The 18,401-nt window shown below is 47.6% G+C and overlaps 6 protein-coding genes across 6 annotated transcripts; 3 read left to right on the top strand and 3 right to left on the bottom strand.

The window, feature by feature from the left end:
* Nucleotides 1-193: 193 nt before the first annotated feature.
* On the bottom strand, nucleotides 194-1,561 carry BDBG_16486 (uncharacterized protein). Its single transcript, XM_031724432.1, has one exon. The coding sequence runs from the start codon at nucleotides 1,358-1,360 to the stop codon at nucleotides 1,163-1,165; it is 198 nt and encodes a 65-aa protein (XP_031576812.1). The 5' UTR covers nucleotides 1,361-1,561; the 3' UTR covers nucleotides 194-1,162.
* Nucleotides 1,562-2,503: 942 nt separating this feature from the next.
* On the bottom strand, nucleotides 2,504-4,729 carry BDBG_02003 (eukaryotic translation initiation factor 3 subunit I). The gene is made up of 4 exons (XM_002627286.2): nucleotides 4,071-4,729; nucleotides 3,455-3,973; nucleotides 3,250-3,366; nucleotides 2,504-3,164 (listed from the first exon to the last, which is right to left on the bottom strand). Exons 1-4 carry the CDS (start codon nucleotides 4,095-4,097, stop codon nucleotides 2,805-2,807), a joined length of 1,023 nt encoding a protein of 340 aa, XP_002627332.1. The 5' UTR covers nucleotides 4,098-4,729; the 3' UTR covers nucleotides 2,504-2,804.
* BDBG_02002 (formate-tetrahydrofolate ligase) lies at nucleotides 4,530-9,227 on the top strand. Its single transcript, XM_002627285.2, has 5 exons — nucleotides 4,530-5,257; nucleotides 5,381-5,401; nucleotides 5,466-5,503; nucleotides 5,581-8,108; nucleotides 8,212-9,227. The coding sequence occupies exons 1-5, from the start codon at nucleotides 4,831-4,833 to the stop codon at nucleotides 8,318-8,320; spliced, it is 3,123 nt and encodes a 1,040-aa protein (XP_002627331.2). The 5' UTR covers nucleotides 4,530-4,830; the 3' UTR covers nucleotides 8,321-9,227.
* Nucleotides 9,228-10,438: 1,211 nt separating this feature from the next.
* On the top strand, nucleotides 10,439-14,620 carry BDBG_02000 (isocitrate dehydrogenase [NADP], mitochondrial). Its single transcript, XM_002627283.2, has 8 exons — nucleotides 10,439-12,139; nucleotides 12,450-12,485; nucleotides 12,588-12,598; nucleotides 12,717-12,750; nucleotides 12,833-12,971; nucleotides 13,035-13,071; nucleotides 13,135-13,631; nucleotides 13,710-14,620. Exons 1-8 carry the CDS (start codon nucleotides 11,753-11,755, stop codon nucleotides 14,135-14,137), a joined length of 1,569 nt encoding a protein of 522 aa, XP_002627329.2. The 5' UTR covers nucleotides 10,439-11,752; the 3' UTR covers nucleotides 14,138-14,620.
* A 607-nt stretch (nucleotides 14,621-15,227) lies between these two features.
* Nucleotides 15,228-16,830, bottom strand: BDBG_01999 (NADH dehydrogenase). The gene is made up of 4 exons (XM_002627282.2): nucleotides 16,563-16,830; nucleotides 16,323-16,429; nucleotides 15,941-16,093; nucleotides 15,228-15,723 (listed from the first exon to the last, which is right to left on the bottom strand). Exons 1-4 carry the CDS (start codon nucleotides 16,611-16,613, stop codon nucleotides 15,675-15,677), a joined length of 360 nt encoding a protein of 119 aa, XP_002627328.1. The 5' UTR covers nucleotides 16,614-16,830; the 3' UTR covers nucleotides 15,228-15,674.
* On the top strand, nucleotides 16,752-18,152 carry BDBG_01998 (tRNA m(1)G methyltransferase domain-containing protein; the record flags this gene model as incomplete). The annotated part of the gene is made up of 2 exons (XM_002627281.2): nucleotides 16,752-16,886; nucleotides 16,971-18,152. 2 exons carry the CDS (start codon nucleotides 16,752-16,754, stop codon nucleotides 18,150-18,152), a joined length of 1,317 nt encoding a protein of 438 aa, XP_002627327.2.
* Between the last annotated feature and the right edge of the window lie 249 nt (nucleotides 18,153-18,401).

Genomic DNA, 18,401 nt, shown 5'->3' with positions numbered 1-18,401 from the left:
CATCCTTAAGCGGTATCAAGAGGAGCAGCCTCTGGTCGACACTGAGGCCTGCTCACTGGAAAGCTTGTAGGCAATGAGGTGAGGGACGTCCTAGAGTGGTCAGGACTACATGGCTCCGGAGCGTCTCACACACTACCACCAAGCACTCCGGAGGCAGAATTACAGCGTCGAATCACTGCTATCCCAACGCTGTTACGGCCTATTGTGGAGTAGAAGAAGGCCACATTGTTCCGAATGTTGACCACTCTGGGCTGGATCTTGATACAAAATCAAGAGTTGTAGTAGTCACTGAACCTACTGTATGCTGCAACTGCTTGAGCACAGTCCCAAGTTTTGTTTTATTCGCCTTAATAATGGGGTATTTCATTCTTATGCATCTCGGGAGATGGCATCTTGACAATTTTAAGCCGATGCATTGCAAGATGTGTGATGTGAATTTAGGAACCCAAAATGATCGGTTTTGTGCATGAGAACTGCTACACAGGTCACTAAATAGAGAACCTGCCTTAAGCTGTAGTCTGCCTGTATTGTACTCATTGTTGTATTAAATTGGAACTTAATTCCTTCCCCTTCCTATCATCTGTCATCTAATCATTAATACCCAATGAGACATAAAGATGGCTTGATTTCAGACACCAGCCGCGGAGTTACCCCATGTGCACATATATATGCCCTGCAAGATGGACATAGCGACTTCCTGCCTAATCGCCTATCTATTCTTGCCACGCGGATTACACTGGATAAAGACCTTAGGCGTACGTACACAAACAAAACATCTAGCTGTCCTTGTTAAGAATTGCGACTAAAATACTCCCTCTAGGAGCGCTGTGCCTTGCAGGATCATCAATCGTCTATCCATTCAGTCACATCCCAGCTTATAGAAAACGAAATATCTTTGTCGCTGACGTCCAAGTAGATCGAGCTTCGCGGCTCTTGGCTGGTGACCATGGTACAAAAGGCGGACATGTCCGTTCACTGTATAAATCTTCAAGTGCTATACTGTGTACAAGTATCCATTCGGCACTTTGATGTTTCTTTTGAAGAAATGTCGCTCAAGTGTCATGTCAGTGGAGCCAGCCTCATGAAAAGTTAGGGGCTTTGCGACAGGGCCAATCTTTGAAGTCCAGGATGGGGCATCTTCTCTTGAGAAATTGAATCTCCGCTACTCAGATTTGTCCATTGTGTTATCCCGGCGAATTCCATGTTCTAGTCTCCAATTGAATGCATCAACCAGTGCTTCCACCATGCTAGCAAGGATAGCATAACGGATGCTATCTTCGTCCTGAGGATCTGGAATGCAAGCCAATGACCAGTGAGGCTCGCGATGGGAAAAAAAGTATTCACACTCATAGCCCATCATAATGAACTCTGATGCACAGAGATCCTCAACAAGTCAAAATAGCGAGCGGAGCGGCGTATCACGGATGTGGTAGATAGGGATGTGATGAAGTTTTCAAATTCCAGACTGATGTTTGTTGTGAAAATTAGGATGTTTATCAATCTCTTCCAGTGATAGAAGTGGATATGGTAAGGAATACTACCATGGAAGGGGCCAAATAAGAAAGAAGAGAGTTGACCGAATTCGCCGTAATGTTGGTCGAATCTCCAATGGGGAATGGCGACTGCCCAGCTGTACTCGGATAAACAGATATTCCGAAGAGCCCATACGTCGCTACAGATAGTTTCTTGTGCAGAAATCTTGGAGAAAGGCTAGGCTATATAGCTGGAAGGGAGGGGGGTATGTATCATCTGAAGGAATGGTGCCCGCTGATGGCGCCAATGCATAATCAAGAGTTTTCGGGGTGCTTGATTGGTTGCTTGAACTTGCGGCTTGCCTTCCTAAATCATCACTGGTGCGGAAGTTGTTATAAGCTATTGGGCCGCTCGCAAATTCAAACTCAATGCACGACGACGGATTGGGCCTTCTTCATTTGAAAGCTTCATTTGTGTCCTGGATGGGAGCCACGGTGCGCCGTCGAAAGCTCGCCTTGTCTTTTGAGGAGCTCATTGTCGCAATAATCGCAATAATAGGGGCTTGACTTGACCAATCAGCCGATAATGAATTAGGCGGAATCGGAATCGGAATCGGAATCGGAAGAGCAATGATCCCAGCTTGGTAGCCAGTCTGTGTAACTACTAACTGTATTCAGATATACATATTCATTGTGATCAGAAGTGATAGATGAGAATGTGATTTTAGAACAATGATTGACTGCTCTGAGACTCTAGTAGCTTGTGTACATCTACGGAGTAGTGACTACACTAATTTGTTTCTTTTCTTTACAAGCCAGTGTATGCTGCAGAAGCTTTTACACTGACCTAAGCAACCTTTGAATCACAAAACCTTCTGAAGTAGAAGTATATAACAGTGTTTGAGTATAACATTGACAGAGCTTGTATTATTATTTTTCAAGGATCAAAACATAAGTTGCCTTCCAAGGAACCCCTTAACAACTGAAGGAATAGAAACCGGGAAACCCATTTTTATGCGGCAAGAGGGGGGAAATAAAATAAAATAAAAAAGCAGATATCCATGTGACAGCGTTAGAATAACGTTAAAAGGAAAAGAGATACAAGAAACAAATGAAATCGGAGGCTATCACTCGAAACATGAGGAAAAAGAGGAGCGCATAGGCTGAAATGAAAGGCAGAGAGAGAGGTTAAAAGAACAAGGAAATAAGAAAAATAAAAACACACCCACAACAACTTCCCGTCCATCTCGACCCATCCCCATCATCAGCACACAACAAGCAACAACCAACCAGCAATACCTAATTAAAGCTCCTCCGTTCTCTCCCGGGACATCATTTCAGCATCTGCTCCCGCTCAACCTCGTACTTGAAATCAAAATACGGCTTATCAAAATGGTGGACACGCACGTATCCGTCCTCTCCTCCAGAGGCATAGCCAGTGCCGAGAGGGTGCGCGGCAATCGTGTTCAGAGGGCCGAAGTGGCCCTTGACACGGCCAATCTCGTCCTCGAAGATCTTGTGGTAAAACCGGGCTTCGAACTTTCCTTGTCGGGCATCAGTGGTGGTGACGTCCATGGCTGCTTGACCACCGCCGAGAATTACAAAGTCTTTCTTGGTGGTGATGGCGGCGGTATTGAGGGGGGTGTCTGCTACGTAGGTTTTAAGGATGGCGAGGTTTCGAGAGGAGATAATCTGGTGGTTTTGGGGGTTAGGGGCATATCATTTGTTTTTGCTCAGGAGGGCAAATAGGTAAGGAGATGAGGACTGCGGCACATACCTTGGCACTCTTATCTTTGCATGCAGTGATGAAGTAAGTTCGGTCAGGGGAGAATTGGATGTCGTTAATTTGGTAGTCGAATTCATGGGCTTGGACATTTTCGAGCTGCTCTCCGGTCTGTACATCGAAAATGCTAGTTAATATATACAAGGAACTCCTTTGCAAACAAGCAAAGCATATCTTGCTATCTCTTTGAAAAACGTACCTTGGAGTCATACTGGCTGACACTGCCATCCTCATGTCCAGCAATGATATATTTCGACAAGAAACTCCAGCCAGCAACCGTCGCCTTGCTCTCCTCGCATGTGATTTTCAAAGAAGGTTCTTCGGGTTGGTCGTACAAGTTGTTTCCTTCCCCATCACCGTACCGTATATCGAAGACCACAATCGTAGCCAGGTATCCCATTCGCTTCTCAGTTACGCCCAATAACCGCTTGCCATCCGGGCTGAACTCTACCCGCTTGACCGCCGTGGGGAAATCCCACACCTTGACACACTCGCCGGTCTTCGTATTCCACAGTCTGATGGTATTGTCTGCGGCGCCGGTAGCGACGAGAACACTGTTTGGAGTAACATCGACAGTCCACACGGCACCCTGGTGGCCTTCATAAGTGCCTAGTCGTTCACCGTTTGCGGAGAACCATGAGCAGAGAATCTTGTCCTTTGCCACTGAGAAAAGCAGGTCACCGTCACGGTTGAATTTTATTTGGTTGAGAGACCGTTCCTACAATTCCATGTATGTTAGCCAAGGGGAAAAATCAACATAGCTAGGGTGGTTTGGTGTGGTAGCCGGAGTTCTATTAAAATTAGATTTGACCTACATGGCCCTGAAGCAGAATAGGTCTCATTTTGCCGATAGCAGAGGATCACCAGGAGTGATCGCGCGTCAAGAGCTATAGCAGGATATGTAGAAGACACCGAAGATTGCTTGCTACACTCAGGCAGACAAGTGTAATAGACTGTGGAGCGGGATGTGTCGTTGGCTAGGCGGTGGGCTGTTCGCTCGTTTGCTCCCGCTGAAGTCATTAATATTATTTATTTCCTTTTCCAACCGTCGATAATTTTCGTCGCACACTTCGTTCGATCCGTGCCAAGACTTAAATTACCGTAACCAGCTGCGGGTGCAACGGTATTACCGGAACTATGATAATCCGACAACCACATCGCCAATTCCAACCTTAAATTTGTCTTTGTCATCAGGAAAAAACTTTAACAAAAAAAAAAACGGTAAATTGGCGGATTCTAGGGGGGGAAAATTATCGTGAAAAAAATCCGAATCAGAATAATTCAATTGTGTGATCAGCGCTGAGTCAGTAACGTATTAATAGCTTAGAATCTCGAATAAACAATTCATTGACCGTAGATTTATTTCCCATGTAAAATATTTCTTCATTTTTGGCCTAAGCACCCTCCCAATGGAGTCGGTCCAATCATTCATCAGTCCTTTCCTCTGACATCCAGCTTTGACGTTTAGGGGCGCCTTTCACGCGCTCCTTTGACCAATTCTGCCTCCCTCTAGCCGCCGGAAATTAAGTGTTCCCTTATTAAGCCCAGCTCCTGTTCACAGGCCCAGCCGAGGTCATGGTTTTACCTAGCAGTAGAGTTGTTTGTCGCGAACACCTCCGTTTGCCGCCGATCCCCCGCTCCGTGCGGCCCAACTCTCTCTCCTACTACTACCCCTCCATCATCCCTCGAACCCACACTCACCGCTACACGACATCGGCGGCGCGGTGCTTCTCTTCACGCAGTCTCAGGTCTATTATTAGTAGTGGCCCTCGAGCTATCAGTCTGCCTATTTGTACTACCTTCCCTCGTTTTCCGCGAGCGCACTCCTCCCCACGTTTTCCAGCACGAACACGCTCTTTTTCGTCCACGAAATCCAATATGGCCGCTGTCAGGATTGATGGCAATACAATTGCCAAAAACATTAGGGAGCGTCTAAATGCCGAGATTCAGAAGGCGCAGGAAACTAATCCTAGGTTCAAGCCTAGCTTGGTTATTTTCCAAAGTATGCGCCCTATCTTTTCCAATTGCAGGGTTCATTTAGTTACCTGTTCGCATATAAGGAGTGCATATTACCCTTTCTTAAAAAAACTAATTTGAAGCTAATTGGGCTTAATTCCGCATATAGTTGGTGACAGATCAGACTCTAGTATGAAATAGACAATACCCTCCGTCTCCTTTACTTGTTGCGCCCATGTTCTAACAGTAGCTAGGTACTTATGTTCGCATGAAGCTAAAGGCTGCTGAAGAGGTATGTACCCCGCCATCGTGTTCAATTGCAATAGAAGTACAGTACACAAGCTGACTTTGTACTCCCTCCGATTATAGGCAAATATAAGCTGCAAACTCAGCAAATTCTCTGAGGATATCAGCGAACCTGAATTGCTTCAAGAAATCGCACTTGCAAATAACGACCCGAGCGTACACGGCATTCTCGTCCAATTACCCCTCCCAAGCCACCTTTCGGAGCATACCATTACATCTGCTGTCGCTTCGGAGAAAGATGTGGACGGCTTCGGAGCTGTCAATATTGGGGAATTGGCCAAGAGAGGTGGCAAGCCTCTTTTTGTTCCATGCACTCCCCAAGGTGTTATGGAGCTCCTTCGTGTCTCCGGGATTGAGCTGGCTGGTAAGAATGCAGTGGTCTTGGGCAGAAGTGACATTGTAGGAAGCCCCGTCAGCTACTTACTGAAAAACGCGGATGCCACCGTAACTGTCTGCCACTCTAAGACCAAGAATTTGGAAGCCATTGTTAAGGAAGCGGATATCTTGGTTGCTGCCATTGGGAAGCCCGAGTTTGTCAAGGGTTCTTGGCTCAAACCTGGCGCGGTGGTCATCGATGTCGGCACAAACTACGTTCCTGACGCAACGAAGAAATCCGGCCAACGGTTGGTTGGCGATGTTGAGTTTTCTGCTGCTGTTGAAGTCGCCTCGCACATCACCCCGGTCCCTGGAGGGGTTGGTCCAATGACTGTAGCCATGCTTCTTCAGAATGTGGTTAATTCTGCCAGGGCCTACTTCGAGAGGGAAAAGGATAGACACATCACGCCTCTGCCTATCAAGCTTCAAACCCCAGTTCCCTCAGATATCGCCATCTCTCGGACCCAGCGACCCAAGCCTATTACCCAGGTTGCCGCGGAGATCGGCATCGCACCGCACGAATTGGAGCCATACGGACATACCAAGGCCAAGGTTACCCTTGACCTCTTGGACCGTCTGTCCCACCGCCGTGATGGACGATATATTTTGGTGTGCGGGATAACACCAACCCCCTTGGGAGAGGGCAAATCAACCACGACTATGGGTCTTACACAAGCTCTTGGTGCCCACCTCAACAGAATCGCCTTTGCCAACGTCCGACAGCCTAGCCAAGGGCCCACCTTTGGAATCAAGGGCGGTGCCGCTGGAGGAGGATACAGCCAAGTCATCCCCATGGATGAATTCAACCTTCATTTGACCGGTGACATTCATGCCATTACCGCTGCAAACAACTTGCTGGCAGCTGCTATTGAAACAAGAATGTTCCACGAATCCACACAAAGCGATGGTGCGCTGTATAAACGGCTGGTGCCAGTCAAGAAGGGAAAACGAGAGTTCCAGCCCATCTTCCTCCGACGGTTGAAGAAATTGGGAATTACAAAAACAAACCCAGATGACCTCACACCAGAGGAAATCAACCGTTTCGCAAGATTGGATATTGACCCGGAGACTATTACCTGGCGGAGAGTCCTGGACGTGAACGACAGGCATCTGCGAACCATCACGGTTGGGCAAGCTGCAACCGAGAAGGGCCATACCAGACAGACCGGCTTCGATATCTCCGTTGCCAGCGAATGTATGGCTATCCTAGCCCTCAGCAACGACCTTGGCGATATGCGGGAACGCCTAGGCAGAATGGTGGTTGCTACCTCCAAGAACGGAGACCCAGTCACTTGTGACGACATTGGCTGCGGCGGCGCACTGGCGGCTCTGATGAGAGACGCAATTAAGCCAAATCTCATGCAAAGTCTTGAAGGGACGCCGGTGTTTGTCCACGCCGGACCCTTTGCCAATATCAGCATTGGCGCCAATTCCGTCGTGGCCGATAAACTCGCCCTGAAACTGGCAGGCACCGAGCCAGGCGAGGACCATGAAGCCAAGACTGGCTTCGTCGTCACGGAAGCCGGCTTCGACTTCACCATGGGCGGCGAGCGGTTCTTCAACATCAAGTGCCGCTCCTCCGGCCTCGTCCCGGACACCGTTGTCATCGTCGCTACCGTTCGAGCCATCAAGGCTCACGGAGGAGGACCCCCAATCGCCCCCGGCGCCACCTTGGCACCAGAATACACGACCGAGAACGTCGAACTGCTCCGAAACGGCTGCGTCAATCTGAAGAAACAAATCGCAAACGCGAAGAGCTACGGCATCCCCGTCGTGGTCGCCATCAACAAATTCGAAACCGACACCGACGCCGAAATCGCCGTGATCCGCGAAGAGGCCATCACCGCGGGCGCAGAGGATGCTATCCCTGCCAACCACTGGGCGGAGGGCGGCGCCGGTGCCGTCGATCTAGCCAAGGGCGTCATCATGGCCAGCTCGAAGCCCAAGGACTTCAAGATGCTGTATGACCTCCATGGCACGGTGCAGGAACGCATCGAGCGCATCGGCAAGGAGATGTACGGTGCTGCTGCGGTGGAGTTTAGCGAACTCGCGCAGAAGAAGGTGGATACGTATACCAAGCAGGGATTCGGAAACCTGCCCATCTGCATTGCGAAGACGCAGTACTCGCTCAGCCATGATCCGAACCTCAAGGGTGCGCCGACTGGCTTCACTGTTCCGATTAGAGATGTCAGGCTAGCTGTTGGTGCGGGATATCTGTAAGCCTACCTCTATTTATATCCTTCAGCCTTCAGATGGTCTTTAGACACTCAGAAATATATACATACAAAAAACAACCTGCTAACAAAGAAATTTCCACAGATACGCCCTCGCAGCCGATATCCAAACCATCCCCGGCCTCCCCACCGCGCCAGGCTATCTCAATGTCGACGTCGATGCTGAGACTGGAGAAATTGACGGTCTCTTCTAAACCCACCTACCCACCTATCCTTTTTTTTTTTCCCTCTCACCCTAGACCAAGAACTTTGTCTAAAGAACTAAACATAAACTTTCAACACCGGACGACATAACTATTCCACACATAATCATTCAACAAAGTCAAAAAGATATCAAAAAGAAAAAGAATTCCAGAGAGGAATTTCTGACACCGCTAGACGGGGCCGTCCCTGCAATAAAAGATAAGAGCCTTGGAGATAATGCCTAATGCCTCTCCTTCTGTCTGCTATTTTTTGTCTTCTACTTTCTTCATTTTTTTCCCCTTCCTGTTAGTTGTCTCCTTTCTCCGTTATAATTCATCATTGGGCAGTATTTCGGCATATAGCTTGCTTTTCGTTTTCTTTTTTTTTTAAAAAAAAAATTAGTATTTTGTGTCTATAACGACTACATCATTTAGCATTGTACTCCGTATTGTGAGCACACCTGGGCAGATTAAAAAATCTCCAACCATTTTCATTCCTTCTCATATACAACTTTACCATCTCCAATGTCCGTTTCCACCCTAGATATATATATTGGGTAGGGCACTGGGACCAAACAGTCTGTACTGGTAGTTAAGAGGCCGAAGCATTTCATATATATATATATATATGTCAACACTATCTATCTCTTGAACCTGTGCTACTCTTTAGTGATTTTTCTATGATTCAATTTTGAGGAAGGGAAAAAATCAATAATTAGAGAGAGATGCTCACTCTGAGGTCTTCTCTCTCTCTTCAACTGAGGGTGATCTCCACACAATGAGAGAGATCTTTAAGAAATGATTTTTTGTTGATTTGATTCAGTTCAAATCGGTGGAGTAACATATGTTGGCACACACACTCGTAGCTTAGCAGCAGCAGAGCTTCTAACCACATAAGTTAGAAGAACCTTGTAATCTAATCTGTAGGACACTAGGGAAAAAGAGCTCAATCACCACCAGTCTTTTTACTGGTAGTTAAGGGGGCTGGAATCATTCTCTGTCAACAGATTGTGAGATATCTGTTACAATCGCCAGCAGGGCGGCGGATGAAAGATGAAACGCAAAACAAAACAAAGATCATCAAAAACATGCACATCCAAAACGGATATAGGCTGGTTTCTGAAACTTCCGGCAACGGGGCTTTTGTCAGAAGGCGGAAGGGGGAGGAATGCCCACCTAGGTACAGTACATAAATTGATGCGTAACACGGATGAGAATGTCAATATCAAATAACAAATGGCAGACAGACGGAATTTGGAGAGGAAATTTATCCCGCGCGGGAAGGAGGATGCATAAATAAAACTGTGTGTGCATTGAGTTTTTTATAAACACTTGCTCTAATAATATATATATATATATATACCTAGTTTATAACCCAAACCCCCCCCCCCGTAGCCAAACAAATGATAACAATAACAACAATGACGATGATCTGATAATGCTCCTAAATCGCTTGTATCTCCAACAATCCCCGCGAAACCATAGTTACCTGAGCAGACAATGCGCCTGTAAAGTGAGTGTTCATCGGGTCAGGTAAGCCTCCTTCAGTCCTGCCTAACCTACCCTACCTACGCAGCGTAGGTAGTTATTTAACAGTTGATGGGTATTTTCTTTTCTTCCCTTCCCTTCCCCCTCCCTCCAGGCTCCCGCCCGCGCTGCTTATCAATCCAGGCACCGAGCAAACAGTGCCAACAACTTACCTAGTTAGTTAGCTAATAACTATCCATGCTCCCGGAATGCATCCGAGTATACAAAAGCTTTTTTATTCCCACCTGTAACAAGTTACTCTTTTCCGCTCGGGTTTTCTCGAGGGGCAGCCGAGGGGATAACTCGGCATTATTCGTGTTGTATGTTAGATCAATTTCTCAGCTCCTCTCTGGAATGAATAATAATAATAATAATAAAAATAATAATAATAATAATGCGTGTTTCACTGTTTCACTGTATCCAGCAATAATAATGATAATTAGCTATGACCAATGGCAATTATGTACAAATCTTGTTTCTGTTATCAGCACCCCTCCTTTTTTGTTTCTTGGCGGCCCTTGGTTTGCATATATACGGAGTAGAGAAGTGAGATTTGACTTCCACAAAAGACATACAATGTATATAGATAGATAGATAGATAGATAGAGATAGATAGATAGATTGTATGTTACATATCTTTATCAATCAGGGTTCAAACAAACCACAAAACAGAGGAAACATCGAGGGTAGGTAGGTACCGTACCTGCTGCCCCCCCCTCACGTAGCCAGCGCCCAGGTGTTGGCCCGTGTGGGGGTTACATCGATGTCACAGACGTCACAGACGTCACAGACAAGTGACTGCATGTATCAGAGCCCCAACCTAGCCGAATTCGGTCTAGCGTTTCCTACGTCATATAAGGTTGCATCACGTTGGGCTTGGCGGTGGACTTGGCGTTGGCGTTTGGGCGTTGGACGGCTGAGATATCGATGTCCACTAGCCACTAGCCGAGGTCGGTCCCTTTCGTCCGCGCCGGAGTAGCAGCCAATCAGTGTGCTGGAAGGGGCAGCCGAGGCGCGCGCTGGGGTGGGGCAGGCATGACTGGATCGGGACAGTTTTGCCGGCGCTGGCCGCGCGGAGAGAGGAAATTTGGCAGCAGCAGAGGAGGAAGAGGAATTGTTTAGCTAGCGAAGCATCTGAGCCACAGCCACAGCAACAGCAAGCAAGCAACAGCAAGCAATAGCAGGCAACAGCAGGCAACAGCAGGCAGGGGGGGGGGGGGGAATCAACGTCGCAAGAGACGAAGCGCTAACTACCTGACACAGGTTGTTGGTTGGCCTCACTGTCCCCGCGGTTGTTGTGGTTGCTGCCGCGGATTCCCGATTCTCCTCCTCCCTCCGTGTTCCTCCTCATCTTCTCTTCTCTTCTCTTCTCTTCTTCCTCTCCTCTCCCTCTCCGGCACTGCTGAAAGAACCCTATATCAACACAACTGAAAAAGAAAAAAAAACCCTCTTGCTCTCCCTCCACCAAGGCCCCACTCAGGGTTTTTCTGTCTTTTTTTGATTTTTTTTTTTTTTTTTGACCTGCTACCGATCGATTCCCACTCGACCCTGTAAATCAAACCCAGCGTGTCCACTTTCCCGGAAATCTACTGAGCAACCAACCAGGCAAAGCAAAGCAAAGCGGATTTTCTTTCCCCTAGGAAAAAATAAAAGGCAGACGCAAGAGGATAAGGGGGAAATAATAAAGAAACCAGGAGCGAAAGAACTCAAAAATTAAGCAGCAAAAAGAACTGGAGCTTGGATACAGTAATTACACATACCATACCTGAACCACTGATATTTGTACTGATTTATCTCGGTTGCTTCTGCTGTGCTGCTGCTGTCCGCGTGTGTCCGTCTTACATTTATTATTATTACTTATTATTGTTGTTTGTTGTTTGTTGTTGTTGTTGTTGTTGCTGTTGCTTCTAGATAGCCATGTCTGCTCTTCGGCCCGCTTCCGTTCATACCCGACTGCCCTTCTTGTTCTCGACCTCTGCTTCCTCTTCTTCCTCCTCCTCCTCCTCCTCCTCCTCCATTTCTTCCTCTTCTCACGCTCTCCGCCGCTCTCTATCCACTTTCTCCCATCGTTCATCTTCATCTTCATCATCTTTGTCTTCCTCCTCAACCTCCTCCTTCTTGCGCCTGACGTCTGGTCTCCCGAAACCATCGTCCTCCCCACTTCTCGCCCGCTCCACTGCCACCATCATCTCCCAGAGACCCTCCTGGGCTATCCTCCCTTCAGCTACACAAACTCGCAAAATGACGGGCCCACGCCGGAAGATCAAGGTGAAGAATCCAGTGGTGGAATTGGATGGTGATGAGGTATGTTGCTTTGCCTTTCTTCTTTTTTGCCCATACCCCTCCACCCCGCATCCCATCCCCTTGAAAGACCTACCTCCCTCGACGTGCAGTACAACCCAGAAACAACCCACAGCGTCAATTCCGTGTAGTACCAAGGCAGGGACCGTCGTGGGTGCTGAGGTATATTTTATTAGTGGCTGTGAATATTTATATCTTAATATAAAGTCGCGGGATCAATGTATAAAAGTGTTGCATTGTACTGGTGCAAATCCATTTTTACTTGTGAATAATGGGGACGACTAACCAAGAGATCTAATCTAATAAAAACTAGATGACAAGGATCATTTGGCAAGATATCAAGGATAAAGTAAGCATATACTCCCTGATTTGCTGCTTTCACCTTTTTCTTTTTTCTTCATGATTTGTTGGCCACAAGCCCCGAAGTAACTAACCTCCTGGTCATATTCAGTTTATATACCCGTCAGTCTGATTGGTCCCCCCCTCCCCCAGATGATCTCCCCGCTCTCCCTCTCTCGGTAACTCCCGCACAGGCATCAGGTAGATCCGGCATACTAAGGCTTTTTTTCCGCGTTCTCAGATATCTTGATATCGATCTCAAGTATTATGATCTAGTATGTGGATCCCTCCCCCTTTCTTTTTAATGCTCCGAATCGTCCTCGGGGGCATGGATACTAACATGAATGATTTTTGTAGGGCTTGGAATATCGTGATCAAACTAATGACCAAGTCACTATCGACTCTGCAGAGGCCATCAAGAAGTACGGAGTAGGCGTCAAGTGCGCTACCATTACTCCAGATGAGGCCAGAGTTGAAGAATTTAAGTTGAAGCAGAGTGAGTGAACTTATCAATTTTGTTAGCTTTTTCTTTTCGACTGCTGCTAATGTATTCGACTAGTGTGGCTATCTCCAAATGGAACCATCAGAAACATCCTGTAAGGCTTGCTCATTCTACTCTCTCTTAACAAAAATGAAACTCACTAATATTTTCCTCCCAGAGGCGGAACCGTTTTCCGTGAACCAATCGTCATTCCTCGCATCCCCCGACTTGTACCAGGCTGGAAGAAGCCAATTATCATCGGTCGACATGCCTTTGGAGATCAATATCGGGCAAAGGACCTCGTCGTCCCTGGCCCCGGTAAACTCGAGCTCGTTTATACGCCGAAGGGCGGCCAACCCGAGCGCATCAACGTTTACGACTTCGAAGGCGGCGGAATCGCCTTGAGCCAATACAACACAGACGATTCCATCTCTGGCTTCGCGCATGCCAGCTTCAAGTTAGCCTTGTTAAAAGAAATGCCCCTCTATATGAGCACCAAGAATACCATTCTCAAGAAATACGATGGCCGGTTTAAGGATATCTTCCAGGAGATCTTTGAAGCGAATTATAAGAAGGACTTCGATGCAAAGGGCATCTGGTACGAACACAGACTTATCGACGATATGGTCGCCCAGATGATTAAGAGCGAAGGTGGCTTCGTCATCGCCATGAAGAGTAAGCCAACCATTAACATTTCCCTTGCTCAAAATTCCCCTCCACACACGCACTCACTAACAACAAACCTCTAAACAGACTACGACGGCGACGTCCAATCCGACATCGTCGCCCAAGGCTTCGGCTCCCTCGGCCTCATGACCTCCACCCTCACAACCCCCGACGGCACCGCCTTCGAATCCGAAGCAGCCCACGGCACCGTCACCCGCCACTACCGCGAGCACCAAAAGGGCAACGAAACCTCCACCAACCCCATCGCCTCCATCTTCGCCTGGACGCGCGGCCTCATCCGCCGCGGCCAGCTCGACAACACCCCTGACGTCGTCGTGTGGGCCGAGCAGCTGGAGCGCGCGTGTATCGATGTTGTCGACGAGGACGGGATCATGACCAAGGACCTTGCGCTGGCGTGCGGTCGAAAGGATCGGGCGGCGTGGGTTACGACGCGGGAGTATTTGGAGGCGGTGGAGAGGCGGTTGCAGAAGAATTTGGCGAATGCGAAGTTGTAGAATGATCTGGGGGTTTTATTTTGACTTCATCTTTTTTTTCAAGAATACTTGTGGGAATTAGATTGGATAAAGACCCGTTTAGATATAAAATCTTTATAAATGGATGGAAGAAAGAAAGAAAGAAAGAAAGAAAGAAAACGTGGATTATTGGAGAGAACTTACCTCAGCTTTCACAGTACAAGAGGTGGACTAGCTCCTTAATCCCTCTTTGGCCCTTTTTTTTCTTGAAGTCTACCTCACCACAAGATGTTTCCGATATAATCCGCGTTTTGTCCTGATTTGATTCTTGTTTCGTTGCTCTCAACTTTTGCCTTGTCAATTTGTTCTTTTGTTTCTTTTTTGTTTCTTTCTTTCTCCACTCAGCATTTGGCCTACCTGTGTACAGTACATGTCCCAGTAGAGACATGTAACGTACATGTATGTACATATACAGATACATATATATATGGAGTACAGATATAAATATACATAGAATTGACTGGATGGCTGTTAGCTTCTTCTGCGTCTGCGTCTCCTGCTTCCCCGTGTGCTCGTCAGATATTACAGTTTCAACCGCTGAACTATCCCCAACACATCCACACCCACACCCACACCCACACCCACACCCACACCCACACACATACTCTCTCTCTCCCCCCTTCTCATGCCGACGAGGAGCCGTTTTCTTTGCTCCCTCGATCGTCCCACCAACGATTCACAATTCGCCATTGCGTTTTTTTCTGATTGATTGGTCTGGTAGGTACCACTGAGCCATCATGCCGGTTAGAACGGTGTAGGATACGTACCGTTCCCTGCCTCTCTATCTAGTTTTTTAGTTTTTTAGTTTTTTTTTTTTGTTCCCCCTTTTCGTACGTCATTGCATGCATTCAATTCCGAACTCATGGAAGTAGAGAGAGCGAGAGAGAGAGAGAGAGAGAGACGCCCTCTAGTTAGTAGTTAAGCCTCCACCATCCGCGCATATGGGGCGTGGGAGGGAGGGATTTTATTCCTCTTGGACTCAGAGCATTGGGGGTTATTGGGCGGAGAGATTGGAGTTAGACAGGGAGATGTAACCAGTTGTTAGAAAAGGGGGGGGGAGGGGGGGGAAGGATGGCGTTAAAAGTTTCAAGATATCATTTATCTATCTCATTGGGTTTTTTCCATTTGGAACCCCCGTCCCCCTTCTTTATTTCTCTCTCTCTATATACAAAGTAGAATACGTTACATGCGTAGAATCCCCAATACACCCACCACCACCCCATTACACTTGCGAACCGGATAACATTGCTTCCTCAAACCAACCAACCAGATCTTTTCTTTCACCCTCTCCTTTACCCACCACCCATCTCCCGCCCGACCTCCCTCCTAGCCAACATCATCTTCATAAACAGAGCAAACAGAGGAAAATAAAAGGCACTGAGCCCCCTCCTCCTCTCCCCTTCATGCCAAAACTTCTGCCGGATTCGATATTCCATCTTCACCACCCGCTATTCTGGGGTCCCTTCGCGGACCCCCTTTCACTTCGTTCCACCAGATGATGCGCGGCAAAAGCATCTTCTTATTTCGTAACGTTGGCAGGAGTGTACCAGAAGGTCGGTCTCACGAATCTATAAATTGGAACGACCATTTAAGTGCGAGGATGCGGTTAGTGATCCAGCATACCCAAATAAAATAAAATACAATACAATAAAATAAAATAAAATACAATAAAATAAAATAAAGATAATGCCAAAGTCGCATATTTGCGCAATGGCGAGAAAAAGAAGAAAGAGATATATATATATAACCAAATTGTATATATGTTTTGGAAATGTAAAAACGCACCGGTCCGAATTGTAAACCTTGGTCTCTGATCCCAACAACTCTTTCTCTCTAGCCTTATCCGCCAGGTGTCTGCGGACTTGGTCGCGGTCTTCTTCTGCCTGGAGGAGCGGGATGAGGTGGATGCGGGACCACATCTTTTCTCGTCCGAGTTCACTAGTAGGTGGGAAAGCGCGAACAACGCATACAAGATTAGCAGATGCCGGGTTTGGTAAATGTGTAAACTGCAAGATATGGGGGAGATATCGGGTATCCACATGGGGAATCCGGACAGATCGGGAGAGGGGCGCCCGCGCGGATGTGTATATACGCGTGTGTGTGTGTGTGTGTGTGTGTTTAGATATCTATCTATGGGTGCGTGGTATGGTGTTCAATGTTCCCTTACTTCTTCTCCCGGATTCCTAGGAATACTTTGTAGAAGCCGTATGCCATGATCAGGTGCATACCGACGAGGTAGTAGACGGGCCGGAAGCCGCGGACGGGGATGTTGCGCTGTAGAAGGGCGTCATTAGCTTATGACCCTGGCATTGGACGATTGACTTGCACTCATCCGGGAATTGGATACAAGGGGAAAAGGCTGTAGGGCGGGTTCAATTGTTGCATTGTGCAATGGGAGTTGAGTTACCTTATACTGGACAGGCTGATAGCCCCCAGTGGGGGGCATGTCCTGAGGCATCTTTGCAGTTTCAATTGGCTGGGGTTGGAAGTGTGGCTTCCAAGGGACTATGAAGTTGGAGATAGAAGCCGAGAAACGAGGTTTGAACGGGGTGGTTTGCGTGAAGCTGGTTTGGACGAATCGGGTTGATATCACGTGATGGTAGCTGAACTAGCAAATCCGGCAAACGGGAAATCTGCGCCGCATGATTGGACGGAATTTATTTTCCTGACTACCAGCCTTCTACAGCTGGCACAATTGATGCTTGAGATGAACGGACAATGGAATATGCGGGTTAGCTTTCACTATCGGTGCGCATAGTTAATCTAATTGCTATTGCTGCGTCTCGATGCCTTTTGTACAATTTTTTTTAAAAAGATGGACGAGAGTGAGCGACCGAGAAAGCTACAGAAGACGGCGCACGAGATGACGAGCCCTGCGTCAGAGGAACTAGTTTCCACTGCGAATTCTGTTTCCATCCCAGATGAAATAACAGCAGAGGACCCTGGGGCGACCCAAAGCAATGGCGCTCCCAACATTACCCTCCAATCCATACCCGAGATAGACGAAAATGGCCAGCCGCTCTCGAAAAACCAACGAAAAAAACTTTTGAAACGCGAAAGATGGGAAGCTGGAAAAGAATGGCGCAAGGAGAAGCGCAAGGAAAAGATTACTGCGAAACGGGAGCGTCAGCGCGCTGCAAAAGCGCAAGCCGCTGCGCGGGATGAACTCGATCCGAAGGATACGAGCCTGATGTCGCGGACGGAGCGGAAGAAAGTCGAACAGCAACGATCCATCCTCCTCCCGATAACGTTTGTGGTCGATTGCAACTTTGACGATCTCATGATTGACAAGGAGCGAGTATCACTAGGTTCTCAGATTACGCGCTCGTACTCCGATAATGCGAAAGCGCCGTTCAGAGGGCACATGTTCTTTTCGTCCTTTGATAAACTCCTGAAGGAGAGATTCGATACTGTGCTTGGGAAGCAATATACACGGTGGAGGGCTACTTTTATGCAAGAGGATTACGTGGTTGCGGCTGAAAAGGCCAAGGCGCAAATGCGCAAGCCCACGGGGGGGAAGATGATGGGGATATTTACTGGTAAGGACGGGGTTGTCGGTCCGGACGACGGGGAGGTCATTTATCTCAGCAGCGACAGCCCGAATACGTTGACGGAGCTGAAGCCATATAGCACATATATCATTGGCGGGCTAGTTGATAAGAACCGGCACAAGGGGGTTTGTTACAAGAGCGCGATGGAGAAGGGGATCAAGACGGCGAAACTGCCCATTGGCGATTATATGCAGATGCAAAGCCGGTATGTGCTCGCTACGAACCACGTTATTGAGATTATGATTAGGTGGCTTGAGTTGGGAGATTGGGGGAAAGCGTTTTGTATGGTTTTGCCGAAGAGGAAGGGTGGAGTTTTGAAGGACAAGCCTGGTGAGGGAGAGAATCAGGAAGAGAATAAGGGAGCTGATGATGGTGACGATGCGGTTACCAAAGGTGATACTCCAGCATCTAAAGCTATGGATCAGGAAGCTAGGAGTTGTTCATAACCAAGTCAAGGGTGATCTGGGTTGACGTTCAAGTTTTAGCCGCTAGTATCATTCAAATATGTTTGCAGCGTGAACAACTCCGGGCCAAGTGGAACTGACCGTGTAGCAAATATGATGCCCTCTCACTCCGCATGTAGATTCCATTCGTCAGCTGTGGAAACTTCCTCTCAGTGACGTTTATATCCGATATTCTCTCCTCTTGCTAACTTCTGCTGTGGACAAAGGAATCCTGATTACCTCAGCCAAAGA

The sequence above is a fragment of the Blastomyces gilchristii genome (assembly GCF_000003855.2).
Source record: "Blastomyces gilchristii SLH14081 genomic scaffold supercont1.3, whole genome shotgun sequence".
NCBI lineage: Eukaryota > Fungi > Ascomycota > Eurotiomycetes > Onygenales > Ajellomycetaceae > Blastomyces > Blastomyces gilchristii.
The sequence above is the reverse complement of the archived record's forward strand: the minus strand, read 5'-3'. Positions and strand labels throughout refer to the sequence as shown.

Bases quoted from the DNA above. Each gene is read 5' to 3' on its own strand.
- BDBG_02002 (XM_002627285.2), top strand. From the start codon at position 4,831: ATGGTTTTACCTAGCAGTAGAGTTGTTTGTCGCGAACACCTCCGTTTG. The intron at 5,504-5,580 runs GTATGTACCCCG...CTCCGATTATAG, and splicing joins AGCTAAAGGCTGCTGAAGAG to GCAAATATAAGCTGCAAACT. The intron at 8,109-8,211 runs GTAAGCCTACCT...AAATTTCCACAG, and splicing joins GCTGTTGGTGCGGGATATCT to ATACGCCCTCGCAGCCGATA.
- BDBG_02003 (XM_002627286.2), bottom strand. From the start codon at position 4,097: ATGAGACCTATTCTGCTTCAGGGCCAT. The intron at 3,367-3,454 runs GTACGTTTTTCA...TTCGATGTACAG, and splicing joins TCAGCCAGTATGACTCCAAG to ACCGGAGAGCAGCTCGAAAA. The intron at 3,165-3,249 runs GTATGTGCCGCA...CAAAACCACCAG, and splicing joins GCAAAGATAAGAGTGCCAAG to ATTATCTCCTCTCGAAACCT.
- BDBG_02000 (XM_002627283.2), top strand. From the start codon at position 11,753: ATGTCTGCTCTTCGGCCCGCTTCCGTTCATACCCGACTGCCCTTCTTG. The intron at 13,072-13,134 runs GTAAGGCTTGCT...TTTTCCTCCCAG, and splicing joins GGAACCATCAGAAACATCCT to AGGCGGAACCGTTTTCCGTG. The intron at 13,632-13,709 runs GTAAGCCAACCA...ACCTCTAAACAG, and splicing joins CTTCGTCATCGCCATGAAGA to ACTACGACGGCGACGTCCAA.
- BDBG_01999 (XM_002627282.2), bottom strand. From the start codon at position 16,613: ATGCCTCAGGACATGCCCCCCACTGGGGGCTATCAGCCTGTCCAGTAT. The intron at 16,094-16,322 runs GTAAGGGAACAT...CCCACCTACTAG, and splicing joins CTAGGAATCCGGGAGAAGAA to TGAACTCGGACGAGAAAAGA. The intron at 15,724-15,940 runs GTGCGTTTTTAC...TCCAATTTATAG, and splicing joins AAGGTTTACAATTCGGACCG to ATTCGTGAGACCGACCTTCT.
- BDBG_16486 (XM_031724432.1), bottom strand. From the start codon at position 1,360: ATGATGGGCTATGAGTGTGAATACTTTTTTTCCCATCGCGAGCCTCAC.